This window comes from Acomys minous (genome assembly GCF_964271855.1).
Source record: "Acomys minous genome assembly, chromosome: 14".
In the NCBI taxonomy this organism is placed as follows: domain Eukaryota; kingdom Metazoa; phylum Chordata; class Mammalia; order Rodentia; family Muridae; genus Acomys; species Acomys minous.
This window is the reverse complement of record NC_140496.1, coordinates 92,627,070-92,643,633: the sequence shown is the minus strand read 5'-3', so window position 1 is coordinate 92,643,633 and position 16,564 is coordinate 92,627,070. Positions and strand designations below refer to the sequence as shown.

Below are 16,564 nucleotides of genomic sequence, written 5' to 3'. Positions count from 1 at the left end.
TGCATATGTGAGCACATACAAAACACACACACACACACACACACACACACACACACACACACACACACGATGATTCCAGTCACAACTCATTGATAGAATGCTTGCCTAGAGTGCATGAAGTCTTGGGTTAATCCCCAGCATAACCAAAGGGGGGAAAAATCAACAATGAATAAGATAATTCAAAAAAATTAAGTGTGTGTGTACCTTGAGAGGGTATTTGAAAGCAAACATTGGTTTCCTTAATGAAGAACTAACATTGGAAAGATGTTTAAGAGCACTTATTGAGATCACAGTTTGAGTCGCAGCACTCACGTGGTGGGTCACAAATGCCTGTAACTGCAGACCCTCCAGCTGCAGGGAACCGGATGTTCTCTTCAAGTGTCTATGGGCACCAGGCATTTCCACGGTCCACACACAAGCACAAAAGCAGACAAGACACCCATATGCATGAAATAAATATATTAGAACTAAGATAAAAAGCCACATGCGAATGGCCTAATATAAACTACGCCGCTAAATACTTTTATGCACATCCGGAATTTTGTGGACACCAACTGTTAGTTGGAGCAGATAGTACTGAACAGTGCCGGGTGTGTAGATAGGACTGCAGGGCAAGGACTGTGTAGGAAGCCTGGGGAAAAAGGAGTTAACCGAGGGAAGGGACTTATCAAAGGAGAAGGCTGTCAGTGGGAAGCACGTCAGAAAAGCAGCCCAGTAAGGTTGAAAAACAGAAAAAAAAAATCTTAGGTTGTGACTCCCTTCTCCCTCAAAAAAACAAAACAAAACAAAAAACAAAAATCTGGATTATGCTAAATTGAGAATGGACAGGCAACAGGCAAGGAAGGGGCAGGCAAGCAATCTGCTGCCCTGGTTGTCCTGCTTCCTGTGCCCAGTGCACAGTGGCTCCCTCTCTGGCCTTCCTGCTGAAGTGCACCTTGTACTCCTCCCGTCAAAAACCCTCTCTCTAAAAGAACCGTAGCTGCAGGTGGCTGCCCCGTTATGCGTGTGCTATCAGAGCCTGTTCTCCCCCACGACTGTCTGAAGGCACTGAGGAATGTCTCACTGGCAGCGAGAGAAAGCCAGGGCCTGGGGAGCCGCTGGGAAGCGGAGGAGAGGAAGACTCCCAAGGAGGAGCCTTCATTCCAGCAGTTAAGGATACCAAATGAAGCAGCTCCCTGCTGAACCCAAGGTCACCATGGGATGCGGGAGGAGGTACATGCAGAGAGAGGGCTCTTTACCCAGCCGCGGCTGTACTTCCGGGCAGTCGGATTTCCCCTTTATCAGAGTCTAGACATCACACTGCACGTCCAGCACAGCTCAGCCCACTGGGCAGACCCCAGGACAGCTGCTGTTCCGTAACTTCCCTCTGCCTCCTTCCCCTGCAATCGCAATCGTTTCCCTTGCTTGTTTCTGTTTTAAAGTGGGGACTCACCTAGCCCAGGCTGGCCTCAAATTCACTGTGTAGATGAGGGAGGGTAGCCTCGGGCTTCTGCCTCTTCTGCCGCTCCCTCCAGAGTGCTGGGGTTACAGGGTCTTAAGTGGTGCTGGGGATGGAAGGCAGGGCTTTGGGCATGTGACAGCCTCAGCCCTCAAGCCTTCTTTGTAAGAGAAACAATAAGTTTCCCCCCCACCCCCCATCTACCCGCTCCTTGCCCCCTGCCCCCGCCTCCCCACCCCCACCCCGCAAGCCTCAAGGGGAAATTGGAAGGAAATCCCGAGACAGTAAACAAAGCAGGGTCAAGTGGGACTGGTTGTTTGACTCTGTTTTTGTTTTTGTTTTTAACCCACTCAAAAGATGTGTCTAGTGAAGAAGTTTCCTTGGTGCTCCTTGTGCCGCCATATAGGGTGGGTGGGTGTGCAATCACCCTCCTCTAGAAACCATAGGTTACAGGTTGGCTACAGTTTGACCTCCTACACAGAGCTTGACATAATAGTCCCATACTGGGTGGGTGGTCCTTCTGTTTGCTTTGGCAAAAACTGACTTGGCTGGTAGCCTGTGGGTGTCAGAGGTTGTCGTGGGGGGCGGGGGTGGGGTTGGCGCACTTCCTGACTGGCAGAACACCCCTGCCTATGCCTCAGGCTCAAGGTGGCAGTGTCAGGAGGAGGAGGAGCAACCAAGTTTCACTTCCTCACTAGGCTGAGACTCCGCCCCAGCAGGCTCCTATTTTACTGAGGAGCAGCTTGCTCAGCCAGAGAGCCCTTCTCTCTTCGCCCGCACCGCACTTGGCCTGGAGTCAGCTATCAGAAGCAAAGGAACGAATGGGCAGAGCAGACCTTCTAGGAGGGAACATGAGTACCCAGGATCCCTCAGGGCTGTGGGGCAGATTGGATGGAAGTACAGACCTGCTTCAGGACTTGGGGTAAGAGCGCTTTTTCAGTGAGTATAGCTCCCCACTCCCAAGTCAAAGTTCACTTCCATCAGTGAGTATTTTCAGAAGTCGCTTTCTTCTGCCACCCCGATCTTCTCCCTGCTGTTGTATTGACTTGTGAGAGTTCCCTACTGGAGGGGGCTGGTTCATTATAAAAGTATAAGATATTTTTCTAAAAGTGAAAACAGATTGAGGGAATGAGAAAAATAAAATAAAATCAACTGTTGGGCATCCTTTAGCAATTGGGGCAGAAGTGGGTTGTAGCCCTAGAATTGCCTGGTTTCTTGCATCCTGCACTGGCTTATGGGTAACCAGAGGTAGAAGAGTTCTACTCGCTGCCTCTGGACAGAGAAGTGTGTCACTGGTTCCATAAACAGAAAGGCTACAGTGCTATGAGTAAAGACAGATTTTCCCCCCAAAAGAAAAAGAAGGAGGAAGTTGTCAGAGCAATCTTGTTTTTACAGCGCTTTCATCTCACTAGGCACTGTGAGCTTTTGCATAGATGGGTGTCTGTAACAGCAACCACAGCCTCTCAGACCAAGATAAGAACAGGTCCACTTCAGATAGACAGGCTGAGTGTAGGTGAGACCATCAGAGTCCACCAGAAGGGACCCTGAAGACACTACTCATCGGGACATTGAGTGAAGAAAAGGCCACTCAGCCAGGAGAGGGAGTTTCCTTGGAGAGCAAGCCTTGCACCCGCACATTTGTGTTTCCCAAGGGAGAGGAAGCTGGACCTGCTGTCTGCATACATAGCTGGAATTCTTAACATAAGAACTACCGTCACCTTGCAAAGGATGAAAGTGGACAGCAAAGGGGTTTAACACGCCCCCCACCCCCACCCCCCATCCATGAGATAACAAAGGCCACACACCTGCCAGAGGCACCAACCCTGCTGAACAAGGCTTGAAACCTCTGTTTACACTGCAAAGATTATATCTTTTTTTTTTTCTTCTTTTTTTGGTGCTGTGTTATTGTAAACTTTCCCAAAGCACAAAGCTGGCTCAGCAAAGTGGAGGTGCTTGCCACTAAGCCTGGCTAAGTTTGACAACCTGAGTTCAAGCCCTGAAACTCACATGGCAGAAAGAGAGTGAACTCCACAGAGCTGCCGTGGCAGGAAGGTCCCTGGCACGGGCACACATGCGCACATGCACCATGTACACACGTAATAATAATGAATTAATAAAAAGTCTAAAAATAGCTCTCAATAATTCTTTATACTTGGCTATAAATCTGAGGTCTGCACCTTCATTTGGCACTGACAGCCAGGATTCTGGTAAAGGATACTCCGTAGGAGGCCACCAGAGAGCCAAAAGGTTCTTTGCGCTTCTCTTCGAACCAAAAATAGAAAAAGCAAGGGTTCCTCTGCCAGTATTCATACAAGAGTCACCGAGGCAAGCAGTGCAGTGACAGCCTTACCAGCAGCTCCCTGGGCTGTGTAACTGAGCTTTGTGCTCCTTGGTCCACTGAAGTAAGAGACCCCCAAAGGAAAAGCAAGACCCCCCCCCCAAAAAATATTAAACTGTGTCTCTTTAAACAAATCCTGAAAGCAGGATCTATGCTTCAGAACTCCCAGCTTGCTCAGCAGACACAAATGAGTATAACCAGGGGTCTGTGGTCCATACTGATGCAGACGCGGGGACAGGGTGAAGCCAGTGTAGGCGAGACACACACGTCCCTCACTGGGCAAAGAATAGATGCCAGACACCAACTCCAGGGCCTGAGAGAGGCGGTGCATTTGTACCCAGGTTTCTCTACTTCAGGAGACCCGGACATTTTCTTGAATTGGTCAGAGTTTGGTTCTAAGAACAAGGCAAACTTGAGTCACTGAAGAAACTGCTCCATACTGTGGGTCTCAACCCTCTCTATGTACTGGATAGACAAAAGGAAATTTGTATTTGCTTTTTTTTTTAATTCTTGTTTTTATGCTTGACAAGGGGTGTCGTGTAGCTCAGCCACCAATTCAGGATAACTGATGGTGACTTGAATTTCTTCATCTTCCTGACTCCGCCCCCAAGGGCTGCAATTACAGGTGGATAGCACCACACCCCATTTTATGCAGGGCTTCCAGTATGTGAATTACCAACTGAATTACCTCTTCAGCCTCTGTTTTGTTTCCATTCTTGGTGCCCAGGCCATGCATAGTGCGCGTGCGCGCGCGCTCGCGCGCGCGCACACACACACACACACACACACACACACACACACACACACACACACCTGTCTCTGGGGTGAACATTTGTTTCTTTCCTTTCCGTGTCTCTAAAGCAAGACTAGACTTGAGAACCAAAGTATATGGTGTACATTCCCTGAAGTGTTGGGTACAGTTTTATCATTGATTTTAATTCTGTTGGGTGTGCTGCTAAATTTTAAAATCACTAATAAGTTCTGGCATTCTGTTTGGGAGTCAGGGCCTTGTGGCTAATAACTTCATTGAGCTACATTATACATATTATAAATTCACCCATTTCAACTGAAAGAGTGCAACTGTCACTATAATCAATGATAGCATATTTTCCCCTCCCTTGAAAACCAGTAAGGAACACTGGTTCATTTAAACATAATCAATGGTCTACCTGTGTGGGGAACAAAGATATCCTTGATCCCTAGAATTCCTTTCTTTCTCCATATTAGCCTTTTCAAGCTATTTGCTCTACCAGGGAATAAACAAATTTCAAGCTGCTGAGGGCTTAGCCTGCACCCTGCACAAGTGAACGTTAATCGCCACCATTAGCCAGCCAGCCTTGCCCCTGGCACATTGGTGCTAGGCTTCTCATAGAGATAGCAGAGGAGTCTTGGCAAGGACCTGTTGCCTCTGGCTAGATTCTGAATATAAATGAAACTTGTGCTTTGAACCTTTAATCCACTTTGGTGAGGCATGATCTGTACTGGCATCCAGAATAATCCAGTTTTTTTCAAAGCTCCATTAAAAAAAAAAGATTTCTTTATTTATTTTGGTAACGAAGAGACAAAAAGATGTCTAGGTTTAATGTCTCGAATAAAAAATATTTTAATGGGATGATACCAGAGGCCTAGAGTATTTTATACAGATGTAAAGAGATAATTTAGTGAAGGCATACACACAGATTAAGGCATGGGGGATTATTCTTGGTTCTTTGGTCTCTCTTTTTCTTCGGGCTCTGGAATATATAAACACTGTGCACTGAACCCAGAACTGCAGCTAATCACTCCGGCCTTCCCAGAACACGCAGGGCTTTGGCAGAACACTGGCTGTGTAGTCTCTAAAGGAGACTTGGACCTAATCAGGCTGCTCAACTCCTTCTGAGTGCCAACCCAAGTGCATTAGTGAGCCCCAAAGGAGACGGGAAACAGCGCCTATTTGTTGTGGAGGTGTAGAAAGGAACAGGGCAGGCCTAGGGAGCAAGGCAGGGAAGGCTCAGCTCTGGGACCAGCTAGGTCTACTCCTCCGCTTTCCAAATCAAGAGGTGGCGTGGATCAGGCACTGAGAGAAAGGCTCAGCCCTCCAGTCCTCCATCACTAGTTCCTCATGCCCAGCATCCGCACATGGCGCAGGGCCTCTGGACCACAGGACCACCAGAACTCAGGGTGGGAGGTGGGATGGATAGGCCTTGTGTCCAGTTTTCCAAGTCCTATTGGCTCAGGGATTCTAACCCAACCACAGACACACCTACCTATGCAGAGAGCACGTGACAGAGGAACAGCCAGGCCACACTTCCGGTTCCCAGGACACACAGACAAGGCGCAAAGAGGTGGGGATTCCTGGGGTTATTTACGGTTCAAAAACCAGGTCCAAGGAAAAGCTCCCGACGAGGTTACACGCTTTTAACTGATAATAAAGCAGACTTGGCTATCAAAGGAAGGTGATGCACGGAGGACAGCAGTTGCCAGGGCAACTTCTGCCGATTTAGCTGGAAGCGTGTAAAGATTAAGATGGAAAGTCAAAACCAGAAATGCCTTACAGTTGTGGTCTTTTCTGAGAGTCCCTGGGATTCCAGCTACCGGCAGCCAGGAATGCCCTTCCCCCATCCCCTCCCCTCACAGATTCATCCTCTTAACCTTCCTAGCTTCAGGCAAATTACACAGGAATTAGAAAAAGGAGTTGGATGACGCCAGCCTGAAGCTAATGCAATGGCCAATTCCCAGAGGAACTGTAAGCAAGAGCAAAGCTCTGATTTTTATTTTATTTTATTTTTTAGTAAACATTTGTATACACTGATAAATTCTCTTTAAGGACTGTCTTTTTTTAAATTAAACATTTTTTACATATACATTTATATTATTACACATATATACAATAAACTGCCTATAACAAGAAGACCCATGACACAATCAGGAATTATATAAATGTTACATTCTTAGTGTTTTGGCTATTTGTATTTGGCAGCCTTGAAGAAAGTATCTTTCCTATCTTGGTGCTTCTAAAATTCTGAATGTAAATCAATATCTATCATATCTCATCTTTATCAACTTAAAACATCTATCTAGACCTAAAAACATCTTAACGCCTAAACAACTAAACTTCATTGTAAAACTATCTGGTCTTCAACCCTGTCAGAGACTTGAGAAGGCTGTTTTAATGACGGTGACTTTGTCTGGGAGACAAACAGTTTGCAAACCTGAAAGTATAGGCTATGACAGACCTTTTAAAACTAGATGGCTCAGTGAGCAGAGAAACGTGGGGAGTTGTGGGTTTTCTTCTTGTTTTGTTTTAAGGGAGCACTTGCCTGTCCTTACTTGATTTGCAAAGTGGATGGTCACATAAGTAATCGCAGCACTTGTGATTCTGAGGCAGCATTTGTGAGTTTGAGGCCAGCCTGAGCTGCTACATAGTGAGATCCCGCCTTAAGAGGTGGGGGGGGGGTGTTGGGGGAGGGAAGAAACCAGAGCCTTTGTTGTTTCTTTCATGTAAGAGAAAATCAGAGACTTGGCAATAAAAACTAAACAAAGCAACATCAACAACAAAGTCAGCTTTGCAATGTAAAGGTGGCAAACAATTTTGGCTTCACAACCTTAGTGTGCCACAGTTACTCATAGCTGCTGCTGTTGCACCAAAGAAGCCTTCGAGAACATACACACAAATGACTTGAGAGTGCCCCCCCCAAATTAGTTATGGACAATGACATGTGAATTTTATATACAATTTTCACATACACGTGTGTGCGCACGCGCGCGCGCGCACACACACACACACACACACACACACACACACACACACACACTTTTCCCTAACTATTTCAAACTATTCAACCATCTTGGTGCTCAGCCCCTACAGAATAAGTGGTTGGCAGAACTGGTCCTCACTAGCCCAGGAAGTACATGATGATAAGTACAGTGCGTCCCCACTGCAAGGCAGCCGCTTGTGCACTCTCTGGCTTCTGAAGACACGCCTACTTGGCTTTCCATGCAAGACCCTGAGAAATCTGCCTGGCTAAAGCTCCAGACTGTCGAGGTCCAATGCACTTGCTTATTTCACAGGCCAGGTAGCGTCCCTGCTGTGACAGCCATTAGTTGTGCACACTTAACTCTGCACCAACCCCGTGCCTTTCTCAGGCGTTGCTGCGTTTAACCTTCCCAACTCCTGTGGTGCAGGATTCTGCAGTCATTTCATAGAGCAGACAGTGACTGGAAAAGCCAAATGCACTGACTGAGCAGTCCGCAGGCATCCTAGGTGGTGGATCTGAGAAACATGTGGAGATTACCCCACAGCTGATTGGCTCCCACTCTGCATCGCTGCTTTGCCGAGTCCACATTTAAACAGTAATGGCGAGACTGTCCAGTCCCGCAGGCTTAGCACTCACAAGCACTGTCTTTTGCCCTTTGCTTGTAGGAGCTCATTTAATTCACACACTGCTGGGGTTACTAAGGCCATCTGCATGCATGGCTGAGAAAGGAACCTAGCTCTTGCCATGTGCCCAGGTGTAGAAAGCCCATATGCTAAACCGCAAAGACCACTTCCTAATTTCCCTCAAACTTCTCCCTTTTCATTAAACTAGTACACTTTTTGGTGCACATGGAAACTGAAGGAAAGAAAAAAAGTTCTCTGATTTCTACAAATCAACACAACTTACTGCTATAAAATATGTCAGCCTTTCACTACTTCACTATAGGCAGGGCGCATGGACAGGCCAATATTGATTGATTAAATAATCAGAACGAGCTAACAGTGACGAAGCTATAATATATATATACATAAGGGCAGGTTTATTGGAAGCAGCTCACGATGGAGAGGGAAGGGAAAGCAAGCTCTGGGCGTGGGGGGCAGGGAAAGAGAGGGCAGGGAGGTGGGAAAAACGGTAAGAGAAAAACAAGGGCAGCAAGGGTAATGGAACCAAAATGTCTGGTTTATATAGTGACTCTCTGGGAGAGGGGAAGCCTCGCCACCAGGTAGAGGGTAGGGCATGCCAGCCACGCCCTGCAGCAGGACCTAACACATACCCCAAAGAGCCAGAGCCTTACTGAATTCTGTGCACATTCGATTTTCTGGGCTAGGGGAGAAAAAACAGATAAAATAGGCTTAGAACATAATCCAGTCAGAAGTGTTAATAGAGATGTGACACCTGTTAGAGTAAAGAGGCTCCGCCTCCTGTAGACTCTTCTGGAATCGTGAATTGTTTTTTTTTTTTCCTTTTCTTTGTTTGTTTGTTTTTATTTTTGTTTTGTTTCCTTTCTTTATTTTATTTTATTTAATTAATTAATTAATTTATTTATTTATTTATTTATTTGGTTTTTCAAGACAGGCTTTCTCTTAGCTGTCCTGGACTCGCTTTGTAGACCAGGCTGGCCTCGAACTAACAGCAATCCACCTGCCTCTGCCTCCTGAGTGCTGGGATTAAAGGTATGTGCCACCGTGCCGCTGGCTGAGATCGTGAATTCTAAAAACGGGCGGTGGTGTGTGGCTGTTTGATGTGTAAGCCGTGACCTGTCTGGGCTGTTTGGCTCCAGCGAGCTTCCTCTTCAGTTGTGTTCCTCTTTGCCTCCCATGGTCTCTCCTTCCACTCACCCATTTGGAGATCCGCCCTGCACGTTCCTCACATTGGGAGGGGTTGCGCTGTGGCATTCTCTGCTCGTCCACTCATTCATATGTCCGTCTGTTGAATGAGGACGTTGTGCAAGGCTGGAAGGCTAAGGGAGGGAAGCATGGACGTGCAGAGCAAGAGGCACCCTGGGCATAGCAAAACCATGTGACAGCGTGGGATGGGGGCCTCACAGGTCTGGGAAAGCACTGTCTGTCACAGGAGGGACACACTGCAGGTGGGAAAGGTGGCCCTGGGTGTTTGTCAGCTGAATAAGAAAATATAGCACTTTATATGGTAGCTGGGCCTCAACAGAGCCCTTTGCTCTCCTCCAGCCACTGTGTGGCAGATTACCACCCCCACCCCCACCCCCACCCTGGCCCAGCCTAAGCTCTATCACCTAGCGCTTAACCATGTCACCTGTCCTGTAAAAGTATCTACACCTTTAAAATGCGTACATGAAGCCACTTAATTTATATTGACATGAGAATTATATGAAATTATAGAGGGCTGACATGTCATGCTATGAATATTTTACTTGACAGCTGCTCATCAAAAACTATATAAAAGACACAGCAAAAAAAAAAAAGTGGAAAATGTTTTGGGCCATATTGGCCAATCCAGCCAATACTATTGGGCCAGAGAGATGGAGCAGTGGGTAAAGGCGGTTGTCACCAAACCTGACAGTCTGAGTTTGATCCCTGAGGCCCACATGGTGGAAGGAAAGACCAAATTCCCACAAGCTATCTTCCAGCCCACACCACGCATATCACATACACATACACGCAACAATGAGTATTTTTTTCATGTAAACCTTGTTTAGATTATTTCTTACTTTTTATTATGTTTCAAATTATAGGCCAGGCGGTGGTGGTGCACGCCTTTAATCCCCGCACTTGGGAGGCAGAGACAGGCAGATTGCTGTGAGTTCGAGGCCAGCCTGGTCTACAAAGTGAATCCAGGACAGCCACGGCTACACAGAGAAACCCTGTCTCAAAACCAAAAAAAAAAAAAAAAAAAAAAAAAAAAAGAAAGAAAGAAAGAAAGAAAGAAATTATAATAAACAGTTAAAATTATATGAATGTGTTAATTATTAGAAACTGGGGGAAATTTAAAAAGTCAATCATTTATACCCAAGAAGCATGCCTACTTAAAATTATTTTCTGTAAACACATATGTCGCATAATTTTATTCTGTTTTGTTGTTGTTGTTGTTTGTTTGTTTTTAGTAGGATATCCATTATCTTGGTCTCTGTTCAAGCAAGTGTAGGTCTCATCTTGGGGGGTGGGGTGGTTCATTTCTCCGTTTTAAACTTTGGATACTTGCGTCAGTCTGGATTACAGAGGGCCCGAGACAGATTTGATCAGTGTATGGGAAGGGATCACGGGATGTTTTTGTAGGAGTCGAGAATTAATTACATGGTCATCACATCCTATTTTTCAGTAGGGTAATTAGGTGGGTGAGCGTGATGAGTGGCCACGGTTCGGGAGCCTAGAATTCCTTAGGCACAGGTTGGTGATAAAGCGATGGCACAAGTAATGAGTGTGGCCAGGGCTAGCCATTCCACTGTGGAAGTCACACCCCAACAAAACATAGCTCCACTCCTTTTGAATCTTCCCCGTCTTGTTTTATCGGCCCACTTCCCCGGAGCTGGGGTGGATTTTTTATTTCATTTTATTTTATTTTTCAATGTAAAAAAAAAAAGACATCGTGAAAAGCTCGAGATTCCCAAATAGCTTCTAAATTCCCTCTTTGTTTGCCCGAGCACTGTGCATTTCTAGCTGCCTGGGTTCGCATTACTGTTCCCACTGTTTCGACTCACACCTGTGCCGTTCAGAGTTTCAGCTTATAGTTGACACTTTGCAGGTGTGGATGCTGAAAGGCCAGGCCCACCTACTTCACCTTTCTCCCTGAAATGGAGCCCCTTAGAAGCAGGGATGTAGGGCATCCATTTTACCTTTTCCACACGAGCCTGCCTTGTGTAAGTGCTGGTTGACTTAAAGCCGGGACCAGAACTCAAGGCTGCCAATGTCAGCTTAGCTGGTGGTGTCACACTCTACACCTAGCCCCCTTCCATCCAAGGTTTTTTTTTTTTAAACTGGTGAACTAGGTAAACCAACACTGGTTAAGGGTTGAAGCTATGCAGTTTGTAGAGAAAAGATGGATAAGGATTTACCTGCCTGTAGTTTTTACAGCTCTGAAGGCACAGCACTCCTTTTTTTTTTCCCCTGTACCCACAAGGGTAGGTTTTCATTGGCAAGCATGGTCCTAAGACAGCTAACATCGAGCCAGCACTCTCTGAGGGATACAGAAGTGATCGGAGCAGGGGCACAGTCAACATTGATTTCCTCAGGAGACGGAGCCTCTTGAGGGAACCTTGGGTTTGGGGGTCTGTGTCCAGCCAGACTAGGCAACTTCAAGTTCTTACCCACAGAATGTTTTTCCCAGTGCAAACTAAGCACTGCCTTCATCACACCCTTTGGGGATGGTGCTGCAACACTGCGCAGGCTGCCCGTGGGGACTGACCACAAGGAACTTGCAGGGATGAGATGCAGTTTCTAACCCCCTCTCTCTAGGTAGTGGCTGTGTTCCTCAGCTGCTCCCTCCCAGTCTCGAGCTTTCCTTGGTGTCAGAACCTGTCTGCTCTGAGTCTCTCTCCCTGTGACTTCTGCGTTCTCGGCCTCTGTCTTGTCGAGCACTGGGTATCCATCTGTGTTTGTTCTCCAAGTCACTGCTCACTGCTCCTAACTGCACACACCACACATGCTCATGTCTGGCTATGTGAGCTGTGAGAGTTGTGCCCTCCACCTCCCTCTCCACCTCTCCCTTCCTCTCTCTGCCTTTTCCTTTCTTTAATCTCTTCCCTTCTTTGATTCCAGTTGGAGGTGGGTCCTGATGAGAGAAATCCCCCTCCATTTTCATTTTCCATTTATCCTTTCCCTTGTTGTTTGAGACTTGGTTTAACTATGTAACGTAGCCTGGCCCTGAACTCCCAATCCTCCCATCTCTTGCTCCTGCACACCAAGTCCTGCAGTAGCTCTGTCCCTCTCTCTGTCTCTCTCTGTCTCTGTCTCTCTCTTCTCTCTCTCTCTCTTCTCTCTCTCTCTCTCTTCTCCTTCTCCTTCTTCTTCTTTTCTCTCTCTCTCTCTCTCTCTCTCTCTCTCTCTCTCTCTCTCTCTCTCTCTCTCTCTCTCTCATGTCTCTCTCTCTCTCTCTCATGTCTCTGAGTCTCTGCATCTGTGTTTCTATCTCCCAGAACTTTGGGTCTTATTCCTCAAACTCCAAGAACAGGTCGATCCTGGCTTCTAACTCCTGCTTAATTCTCTTCTCCTTTCAGCCCTGTTATCTTTGAAGTAAGGTTTGACACTCACTCATGAATCTGGGACCAGCTTTAGTGGCTAGATATTTGCATGCTGTGTCTCTGCCAGCCCTGGTTCCTAAAGCTTGGGACAACTAGCTTCACCATTTGGCTCTGCTAGTCGGGCATATGAGTGGGACATTTAGAGCAGTGATATGGAAAGTGCCGGCCATCCTGACTCCATCACTGAAAACTCCCTGTTGGAAAGACCACAGGGAAGGCTCATCCTCCCCCATATATTGCGCTGCACCTACCTGAGCCTTTTTGAACTTCCCCAACCTTGTGTAAAGCTTTTGTTTGTCTCTCTCAACTTCAGAAGTTTAGTTCAACCCTGTAGGTGTGTGCATCCATGCACTTCTGTAGACAAGACCGGCTTGTCTCAGCTACAGCCTGACTGTAATACCAACTACAACACTGAGTGCTCTTGAGTTAAGTCAGAGAGTTCTTTATCCTACACTGGCATTTTCTGATGGCACAGAGAGGCCAAGAGCTTTGCCTTCCACACCGTTGAGTCACCCAGCACTGGCTCTGTGTACAAATGAGGTCAACACCTAAGCAATCCTACAGAGCAAGTCAGGAGGCCAGGTCAGGTCAACCCCAGTGAAGACAGCTCGGAGTGGGAAACCCAGTGGCGTCATCTCACGTTTTGTCACCACTGTGTTCATAGGGGATATGAAGGCAGGCTGTAGGTTCAACCACAGATCAATCAGTTGTCCTGTGGCTTTAAAGAAGGAGAGAACACCATTACCCATTTGTCATTTGGGATCAAAAGACCTCAGGGGGTGTCACTCTCATTCTAAACTGAGAACAATTTTGAAACAGAAAAAAAATTTTTTTTTGAGTCCTTATGCCAGCTGTTGAACCTCAGAGCCTTTTTATCTGCTTTCCTGTAATCAGGAGTTTCTATTCCTGTTTTTGGTTCAAGTATATGTCCCTTTGTAACTCAAGACAGAATCCAAGTTCCAGGTCACTTCTCTTTGCCAGGAAGGGAGAGGTATGATTAAATATACTAGTATTCCGTTGGCATAGGTTGCTAGGAAGTGTTCTCACCAAGAAATAAATACTCTAAGGCTGAGGGCGTTGCTTAGTAGTAGTCGAACACTTGCCTAACATGTGGAGGCCCTGGGTCCAACCTCCAGTACTGCCAAGAAGGGAGGAGGGAGGGGAGGAGGGAGGGAAGAGAGGGAGAAAGGAAGAGATAAAAGGGAGGGAGGGAAAAGGAAAAAAATAAGAATAAAAGCCTTAAAGGAGGATGCAAACCACAGTGCCCCTAATGTAATTTTGCATTATTCAACATGGACCCTGTGCCTCACCTGTGCATCCTGCTGTCCATACGTCCCATACGTAAACTGACCCCATGAATGGTCTTTGCTGGTGTTCTTTCCTCTTGGGATGTCCTTTCTCCCACTACCTCATAGACAAAACATCATTCTCGAGCCCAGAGCATGATCGACTTCCTTCAGGAAGCTTCTCTGGTTCTCTGCTTCTCACCTTGTGTGAGATCCAGTACCATGCAATAGTAAGATGGCAGCCGTGGGGGATTTCTGGTTGTCCTAACCGGCAGATCCCTCTTTCCTTTCTGCACTGAAACCCATGTAGCACTGTGCCTTGCTTGTCTCTCCAGATGCCAGACATCAGGCTCAGGCCGTTAGGGCTACTGAGTCAACGCTCTTAGAATCGAGGGTCTTTCACATTCGTGTTTCTCAGATTGTTAGCAGGGTAGGAATCACTTGAGCCTCAGCAGCCGGGGCCTGGGGGACAAGAGTATACATTTTAAGGAGGACTCAGGGGCTGCTGATGTGGTTACCCCAGAGCAAGGCTTTACATTGATTTCCAAACACCAAGGGCAGTGCATTTAGTGATCTGGTACTGAATTTAGTGCTTTACATAAATATTTGTTCAAAATAAATTTTAAAAATATTTAAGTAAATAGCAAATGGATAATTTTTTTTCTTTTAACACTTTCTTTTTGGGGGCTGTGCTTTTAATGTACTGTGTGTTATTTCAAAAAATGTTAAAGTCTTTCCTTCAAAGGACAGAGCATAAATGAGACATAAACTTAGACCAACCAATTAAAATAATAAAACTAAAGGATAAAACCTTTTGGTGTTTCCAGCATGCTGGAACAGTCTCCTAGAAGGTTCTAGCATGAGGAGGTGCTGGGGTTAAGGCAGGAGAGGCTGAATTGAGAACCGGCTTTCGGCCTCCACCTGCCTGTGTTCTCCTGGCTGTGTTCTCCTCTCTGAGAGGCAGCTATGAAAAATAGATAGTGGGTGAGTGTTTCCTAATTTGTACTGTATCATGGAAGAGATAACGCCACTGTTTCCTTCAAGGTCAGCTGCTAGTTTTGATAGTCTTCTAAACCTGATGCAAGTATTCTGTCCAAGGCTATAATTAGACTAATTATAGTCTTTGCTCTTAATGCCACTGACCTTGAGACATAACTGTGAAAATGTGTAAAGTCAGGAGGCTAAAAGGTGACTGTAACACATTGCTTCTAAAACATTGTTACTGGTATTAGTGTCTAACCTTTTTGTTTCTTTAGAGAAAGTAAAATCAAAAGACCTGGAGTAGGAAAATAAACCTTATTTCAAACTGTGTAGCCACGTATGACCAGCAGCGAGGAGAGCGTCTGGCATGTTAGTGATATCTAGTTTGGTAGAGCGTGTGGCTTGTTCTCTTTTGCAAAAGTTAAGGAGCCAGGGAGCAGCGTATAACACAAGGCGGCATCTCAATACATGCCATCAAGATTTTTCTCTCTGGACATTGTGTCTTGTCACCTGGACATGTGACAGCTTGAGTTGCTTCTTGCAGGGGACCACACAGCTCCTGAGCTAAAGCAGGAGAGGTGGAGACACCGAGAAGAGGTCGCCTTGCTCCTAACTGCTTGGGTCCAAGGTAGATGCTCCTTAGCTCACTTTTTCTCCTAGCACTGCCCACTAGCCAGCTGGCTTCTTACTGTACACACGTCGCTCAACAAATAACAGTCTCTCTCGCAAAGGCACAGACAAAGGGAGCTCTTGTCCACAGCAGGCTCTATGTGAGCTCCCTGGGGCAATTCTGAGGAGACTGGAGCAAGTTAGGCTGCCTCGTGTGTAACCAGCAGCAGCCAGACAAGACAGACGTGGCGCTGCTCCGTTCTTCACATCAGAACTTAGCTTTTAGGTAGAATTCAAAATTCAAAACCTCAAAGGTACTCGGAGAAGACAAGGAGTCTGTGTGGTAAAAGAAATGAAAGCCCGTGATAAGAAGAGAAGTTGAAGGAGAGAGAAGGAGACCCATTCCAGATGCTTCCAGAGTCTGTGTAATTCTGTCTGTGAGAGCAAGCCTGCCAAAGAAAGAGGCATCGGCAAATGCGGGTTTAGGAAGTAGGCGCCTGGGAGGTGTGCGGCAACTTGCTTCCCGACTCCCACTTTACTTTTTACTGTTCATCTGCTCAGACTGACACTTTCTGTCACATTACAGCGGATGCCTGTGCTGCTGACAAAAAGATGTCTCAGTGCCCCTTGAAACAGCATCTATCTCAGCACGCTGGCATTATCTGAATGACTGGCTGTCTCTGCATCACCAGCACCAGCACCCTGGGACTGGGGGGTCCCTGCAGTTGGCAACTGTTTCTAGTACCTAACTTTGTATTATCTGAACTAAATGGAAATGCTACAAATGAGAATGAGGAGCCAGGTGGGTGTGGTGTCACAGGCCTGTAATCCCAGCACCCAGGGAGGCAGAGGCACACAGGTCTCTGTGAGTTGGAGGCCAGCCTGGTCTATAAAGGGAGTCCAAGATAGGGGCTACACAGAGAAAGCCTGTCTCAAAAAAAAATAATAATAACAAATTAGTCT

General features: G+C 46.5%; 1 protein-coding gene across 1 annotated transcript in view; it reads left to right on the top strand.

Moving 5' to 3' along the window:
- Positions 1-973: 973 nt before the first annotated feature.
- DAPP1 (dual adaptor of phosphotyrosine and 3-phosphoinositides 1) overlaps positions 974-16,564 on the top strand; it is a 50,906-nt gene continuing 35,315 nt past the window's right edge. The window contains exons 1-2 of the mRNA XM_084756590.1: positions 974-1,189; positions 2,137-2,360. Of these exons, the coding sequence (XP_084612716.1) occupies positions 1,163-1,189; positions 2,137-2,360 (251 nt within the window). The 5' untranslated portion in view covers positions 974-1,162. The remainder of the gene's footprint in view (positions 1,190-2,136; positions 2,361-16,564) is intronic.